The sequence below is a fragment of the Bos mutus genome, chromosome 8 (genome assembly GCF_027580195.1).
Source record: "Bos mutus isolate GX-2022 chromosome 8, NWIPB_WYAK_1.1, whole genome shotgun sequence".
In the NCBI taxonomy this organism is placed as follows: domain Eukaryota; kingdom Metazoa; phylum Chordata; class Mammalia; order Artiodactyla; family Bovidae; genus Bos; species Bos mutus.
The window spans coordinates 33,611,068-33,618,274 of record NC_091624.1 but is presented as its reverse complement, the minus strand read 5'-3'; the positions used below and the strand labels follow the sequence as shown (position 1 = coordinate 33,618,274).

The window sequence follows — 7,207 nt, the reverse complement described above, 5'->3', positions numbered from 1 at the left end:
GTGGATCATCAAAAAAGCAAGAGAGTTTTAGAAAAACATCTATTTCTTCTTTACTGACTATGCCAAAGCCTTTGACTGTGTGGGTCACAATAAACTGTGGGAAATTCTGAAAGAGATGGGAATACCACACCACCTGACCTGCCTCTTGAGAAACCTGTATGCAGGTCAGGAAGCAACAGTTAAAACTGGACATGGAACAACAGACTGGTTGCAAATAGGAAAAGGAGTACATCAAGGCTGTATATTGTCACCCTGCTTATTTAACTTCTATGCAGAGTACATCATGAGAAACGCTGGGCTGGAGGAAGCACAAGTTGGAGTCAAGATTGCCGGGAGAAATATCAATAACCTCAGATATGCAGATGACACCACCCTTATGGCAGAAAGTGAAGAAGAACTAAAGAGTCTCTTGATGAAAGTGAAAGAGGAGAGTGAAAAAGTTGGCTTAAAACTCAGCATTCAGAAAACTAAGATCATGGCATCCGGTCCCATCACTTCATGGGAAATAGATGGGGAAACAGTGGAAACAATGGCTGACTTTATTTTGGGGGGCTCCAAAAATCACTGCAGATGGTGATTGCAGCCATGAAATTAAAAGACGTTTACTCCTTGGAAGGAAAGTTTTGACCAACCTAGACAGCATATTCAAAAGCAGAGACATTACTTAGTCAACAAAGGTCCATCTAGTCCAGGTTATGGTTTTTCCAGTGGTCATGTAGGGATGTGAGAGTTGGACTATGAGGAAAGCTGAGTGCTGAAGAATTGATCATTTTGAACTGTGGTGTTGAAGCTGACTCTTAAGAGTCCCTTGGACAGCAAGGAGATCCAACTAATCCATCCTAAAGGAGATCTGGGTGTTCACTGGAAGGACTGATGTTGAAGCTGAAACTCCAATATTTTCGCCACCTGATGCGAAGAGCTGACTCATTTGAAAAGACCCTGATGTTGGGAAAGATTGAAGGCTGGAGGAGAAGGGGACGACAGAGGATGAGATGGTTAGATGGCATCACCGACTCAATGGACATGAGTTTGGGTAAACTCTGGGAGTTGGTGAGGGACTGGGAGGCCTGGCATGCTGTGGTTCATGGGGTTGCAAAGAGTCAGACACGACTGAGCGACTGACCTGAACTGAAATAACTGTAAAGATCATCAGATGTTTTTGGAGAAACAATATAAATTTCTGTTTTATTATAATTCTTTTCTATATTCTCATCCTCAGTGTATTTAGTGAGTACCCATTATATGTCAACCACAGCTTTTAATGGTAGGGATACACCTTTATTCAAAATAGGCAAAGCTCTTGCCCTTATTCTATATTAGACACAAAGATGGATTTTTTTGTTTTTAAAATCTACTTTATTGAGGCTTGATTTGCACAAAGTAAAATGCACATGTTGTAAGTGTGTACTTCAATGAGCTTTTACAAGTGAATTCAGCCATATTACCACCATCATAATCAAGATACAGAATGTTTCCAACACCTCAAATCACCTAAAGTTAAGTCGCTCAGTCGTGTCCGACTCTTTGCGACCCCATGGACTGTAGCCTACCAGGCTCCTCCGTCCATGGGATTCTCCATGGCAAGAATACTGGAGTGGGTTGCCATTTCCTTCTCCAGGGAAATCAAATCAAATCACCTAGCCCTATTCCAATTAATCCCTCCTTGATACCCACCTCCACTTATGATGCTCACTGTTCTGTTTTGTCACGATGGATTACATGTCTCTTCTAGAATTTTATATAAATGCAATCATACTGTGTTGCTCATATTCTGATATCCTTTGCTCAGAATAATGTTTTCTGAGATTCATATATTTGCATGTTAAGTAGTCATTCTTGTTTGTCACTAATTACTATTCATTATATGGATAATTACATATCATTGTATGGGTATACCACAATTTGTTTTTCCAGTCATCAGTTGATGAACATTGGAGCTGCTTCCAGTTTTTGATCATTAAAAATAAAGCTGTGAAAATTAATGTACAAATTTTTGCATGGGCACATTTTCATTCCTAATTAAATACCTAGGAGTGGAATTGCTGGATCATGTAAATACATGATTAATTTTATAGTAAAAGATGGACTGTTTACCAAAAATTTTGTACCATTTGGGATTCCCATCAGCAATATATGAGAGGTCCTGCTGATTCATATTGTCAACGTTTCTATCATATTTTACATTTTGGCCACCTTAACGGCTGCCTGTGTGTGTGCTCAGTCTTGTCCGACTCTGCAACCCCATGGACTGTAGGCCGCCAGGCTTCTCTGTCCATGTATTTCCAAGACTGGAATATCGGAGTAGGTTGCCATTTCGTCCTCCAGGGGATCTTCCCCACCTAGGGATCAAACTCCCATTTCCTGCATTGGCAGGAGGATATCAGAGCCACCTGGGATTACCTCTTAATGACTAATAGTGGTAAAGTTGTGTTTTGTTTCCTACCCGTTCTAGTCACTAATGTAACCCCACTTTAAAACCGATCATTTTATTAATTTTAGGAAAACGCTAAACCAAAGGTCTAAAAAAAAAAAAAGCTTGATTCTGCTATTTTGTTTCCATTTTTCCTCTCGAAATCCCCAGACTTTCTAGGAAACATAAAACCGGTGTCAAGCTGCAGAGCTGGGGTCTTCATTCAAGGACCCAACCTCTAGGATCTGGGCACACTTCCATCCTTTCCTCATTCCTTCCTGTCACCTTTCTAAGAATTTCCCAGGTAGCCGTGCGGGGCGAGGAGGGGCGGGCTCTGGGGCCCCCAGGCTCCGCCCCTTGCTTGGAGCCACCCATTACCCAGGATGCGGCCGCAGGGTGGAGAAAGAATGTAGCTTCCGGTCTCGCGATCTGCTCTAATCCCGCGAGAAGAGATGGCCAACGGCCTAATGTTGGCGGTGGCGAGGAAGGGGGTGTGGCCGAGGAGCGCGAAGTCCTCAGGCGTGAGGGAGAGGAGGCGGGGTCGCGCGCACCAGGCGTGCGCATGCGCGCACGAGGCCGGTCGGGCAGGGCGGAGAGGGGAGGGGGCGCCGGCGGCGGCCGAGGAGGTGTCGTTATTTCAGCGGTCTGGACGGTGCGTGGCGGCGCGGGTGGCCACGAGAGAAGTAGGTAGGGACCGCGGTGTGCAGCCATTGAGACTTCCTTCCTCCCGTGCCTTAGAGCCACAGCCCCCTGCGCGTGTGGCGGACCCTGGGGAGGCCAGGTCACCCTGCGGCCCCGGCCCTCCCGCCGCGCTTCAGGTAGGAGCTTCGGGCTTACTCGTGCCCGTTCCCCGCCGAGGCCCTGCCCTTAGCTGGTGTTACCCGGGCGACGACCTGGTACCGGGCGTGCCCGTCCTCGCGCGCGACGACAGCCCTGTCCTTGCTTCCGTGCCCGTGGAGCCGGGGCCCGGCCGGGCTGACCCGTTTGGGGCGGGTCCCCTCTTTAGGTGCTCCCCCTCCCTGGGCCGGCGGTAAGCTCCCTCGCGCAATGCCCCCACCCCCACCCCCGAGACAGGCTGTGCGGGGGTCTGGCCGGCTCAGGAGAGGTTCTCCCTGTGAGCTCCGGGCAGGTGAGGGACCATCTTGACTTGAGTAGTTGCTGCATGGGGTCTTGGACTTCGAGACGGGACCTTGAAGAGTGCCTTGGTTATGTGTGGCCAGTGTTAAAAGTTGGAACTCTGGAGGTGGTTCTTTTTGGGCCGCTGGTGGGATGGTTTGTGATTTTACTTCTCAAGTAGGCACACTGATTAGGAGTCCTGGTAGGTGATGGGCTATTTATTATTAAATGAGCAGCAGCAGTATTAGTTAACGTGAGATTTAATTGCATTAAGGTAGTTTTTCACAGAGCTATCCTCAAACTCAGAAGATCTCTGCTTCAACAGTTTAGTAAGAGTTTCATCCAATACTTAAACATAGTTTGCAAATACTCTTGCCCTGAAAGCTGCATCGTCTCTCTTAACGATAATATTAATTTTATAGGCGTAATGGTTATGAAAGCTTCTGTAGAAGATGATGATTCAGGATGGGAGCTCGGTATACCAGAAAAGATGGAAAAAAGCAACACAAACTGGGTGGACATAACCCAAGATTTTGAAGAAGCTTGTCGAGGTGAGTTTGAATTTTTGAATTAGAAGTTCAAAATTTGGGAAAGGGTATAATAAAAATGTGGATTGTGATCTTTAAACTATCTCAATAAATGGAAAAAATAATCAACATGTAAGTGTGGTTTATTGCGTTACCACACTTATTCATTCTCTATCCTCTGATTTTAACTTTCATTTAAAACCAGTTTTTATAGATATTGCATTAAATACAGATGTTGAGGCAGTTTCATCTGTTAACATTTTCTAACTTTAACAGGTTAGCGTGCACATAGCAATAATTTCAAATTGGAAATACAAATTCTGTCGCCCTAAAGATGGGAGTATTATTGTATATTTGAGGTTTGAAAATAATTGGATCATGTCATTCTCTGCTTGAGATCCTCCAGTGGCTTCCTGTTGCATGTAGAATAAAATTCACACTTGTTCCCTACGGCCTATATGATCTGGTGCTTGCCTCAGACCTTTTGTACCACTGCTCCATTAGGCTCATTATGTTAGTCATGAGGTCCTTATCTCATTAAATACACCAAGGTTGTGTCCATAGGTCTTCAGGTGGCTGGCTCCTTCCTGACCACTTAAATGTTACCATTCCAGTGAGCTCTCAAAACAGCCAACCTAAGCAGATTTATCCCCTCATTCTCTTCTGTCCAACTCCACCCTAGTTGAATCCCAGTTTATTTTCTTTGTAGTACTTATCTACTGTGAGAAACCATCATTTTCAATTATTGTTTACTGTTAGCCTTACCCACTCAAACAATAAGGTCTGTGAGTGCAGAAGTTATCCTAGTACACAGAACAGTGCCTGGCACTTAATAAGTTCAGTAAATGCTTATGTATAAATGACTGGAGCGGAAAGAGCCTTGAAGAAGGAGAGAAGGAAAATAAGAGAAAAGAACAAATGGTAGAGGGCTTGAACTTTAAGAGGATGGGATGGGATCAAGAACATTGTAGAGAAATTAACCTCAGAGAATGAATGATAAGATGGTGAAGATTACACGTGTGTTTCTAAGTGGGCAGGGAGGAATGGTGGAGGGATTCACACATGATGGCTTCTATTTTCTTAGTGAACAGAGGGTTGGACTTTTAGTGAAGGTGTGTATTTAGCATAGTGCTCTTAAGAGAAGTAAAGACTTGGAACTGCAGATGAAAGGGAGCCAGGTGAATATAATCAGAGGCATAAATCATGTGCTTACTCTTCAACTGTTTTGAAATACATGTCCAGTTAAAGTACACCTAAGTGAGATAGTGGAAAAAACATTAGACTGAGAGTTGGGTGACTGCACATGTATGTTTGTCTAAGGGAGAGAGAAATGTAAATTACAATGTAGCTTTTGTGCTCAGTGTTCTTCCACTAGTAAGTGGATCCCACCTATAATCTTACACTGATTTTAAGTGATGTGTTTTAGAGGACTATCATTATGAACCTAAATAAGAAGGGTTTTATGAAGTAAATATGGCCTGAGTTACTTCCCTGGTGGCTTAGACAGTAAAGCGTCTGCCTGCAATGCAGGAGACCTCAGTTCAATCCCTGGGTTGGGAAGATACCCTGCAGAAGGAAATGGCAATCCACTCTCGTACTCTTGCCTGGAAAATTCCATGGACTGAGGAGCCTGGTAGGCTACAGTCCATGAGGTCGCAAAGAGTTGGACACAACTGAGTGACTTCACTATCACGTGCCCTGAGTTGGCTGTGAAGGAGTGGTCAAGATTCTGTTAAGTGAATGTGAGGAAATTACTCTAAACTGAGATTTTTATGTTTAAGGAACAGTGAATAACTCTGCTTCTGGGGAGGAACCTTGAGTAGGACATGTGGTTTAATACCTTCTTCAGTGTTGATTGAGAGAGGGTGGCATTTTATTTTGTTACCAGCATCAAACTATCCTATTAATTCCCCCATAATTAGCCCTTGTACTGTCTCAGGTGGCTCAAATGAGAGGTATACTTCTTGCAACTAAAAAGTTGACATAGAATTAAACTTGAGTATGATTTTAGGACTAAAGGCTATTAGCAGTCTTTAGTCCATGGTATTAATAATTTGTTTAACTGTTGCAGTGGCTTCTCTTTGGTAATAGTGTGATGGCATTTGGCTTGACTTTTGTGATTCAGGGGGTGGTAGGGAGTACTGTAAAATACCCTGTCTACTGATGACAGCATTTTTCACGTACGTTTCTACTTATTCTTTTAGTGGCTCTCTAAAATCCTCAAATTCTAACTTTAATTATTTCTTTTATTTCCTATTGGTCAAATGGCACATTCCTACCACATTTCCTATAATTGACATTGAGTCTTTTTTTTCTTTTCCAAAGTATTTTGAATGTATAGTGCCATCACTATTTATGTAATATATGTAATATATCATTTGTCTAAATAACACCTCTGAGCTTTGCTTCTCTGGGAAATCTTGCCTAATTCAAACCATGTCATTTTGTTACCGTAAAGCCTTTGTTCTTTATTTCTATTTTGTTGTCTATACTTAGGCACTTTCTGAATTACAAAGTCACAACTTAGAAATTTCACTTAAACATAAAGATCATAAAAAATACACTGCTGCTGCAGCTTCTGACTGCAAGATTCCTTTCCACACTCGTTCTGGAGAGCCAGCAACCTCTCCTGGAATGATGACACCATCACTCGTCTAGAGCTCAGAGGTAATCCAGAGTCAGCTATCATAACTTTCATTCTTTTTAAATTCTAGTTTAGGAGGATATGGGCCCATCCTCTCACTTATTTTCTTTTCTCTTTGATGACTTAGTTCATTCTTCCATCAATCTTTATAACAGATTTCACTGTTTAGGTTGGCTTCCCTAGTGTCTCAGATGGTAAAGAATCTGCTTGCTATGCAGGAGACCTGCGTTTGATCTCTGGGTTGGGAAGATCCCCTTGAGAAGTAAATGGCAACATACTGCAGTATTTTTGCCTGGAGAATTCCATGGATGGGCAGCCTGGCGGGCTATAGTTAATGGGGTTGTGAAAAGTTGGACACAACTGAACAACTTAACACTTTTACTTTCATCACTGTTCAGGACTCCCCTTATCCATCCAGTTTCTTTAGGTCTTGCCTAGTACTTTCAGAAAACTTGTTGTTTTCGGTTCCCTCATTTAAAATCTAGGATGCTTTGGATGGGAGGGGAAGGA

General features: G+C 43.2%; 1 protein-coding gene across 4 annotated transcripts in view; it reads left to right on the top strand.

The window, feature by feature from the left end:
• The first annotated feature begins 2,983 nt into the window (after positions 1–2,983).
• NAA35 (N-alpha-acetyltransferase 35, NatC auxiliary subunit) overlaps positions 2,984–7,207 on the top strand; it is an 88,415-nt gene continuing 84,191 nt past the window's right edge. The window contains exons 1-2 of one of the 4 annotated variants that reach the window (XM_070375379.1): positions 2,984–3,228; positions 3,949–4,077. In XM_070375379.1, the coding sequence (XP_070231480.1) occupies positions 3,954–4,077 (124 nt within the window). In that variant the 5' untranslated portion in view covers positions 2,984–3,228; positions 3,949–3,953. Of the gene's footprint in view, positions 3,229–3,945; positions 4,078–7,207 lie in introns of those variants that run through there. The other 3 variants (XM_070375380.1, XM_070375381.1, XM_070375382.1) reach the window with 3 other exon arrangements.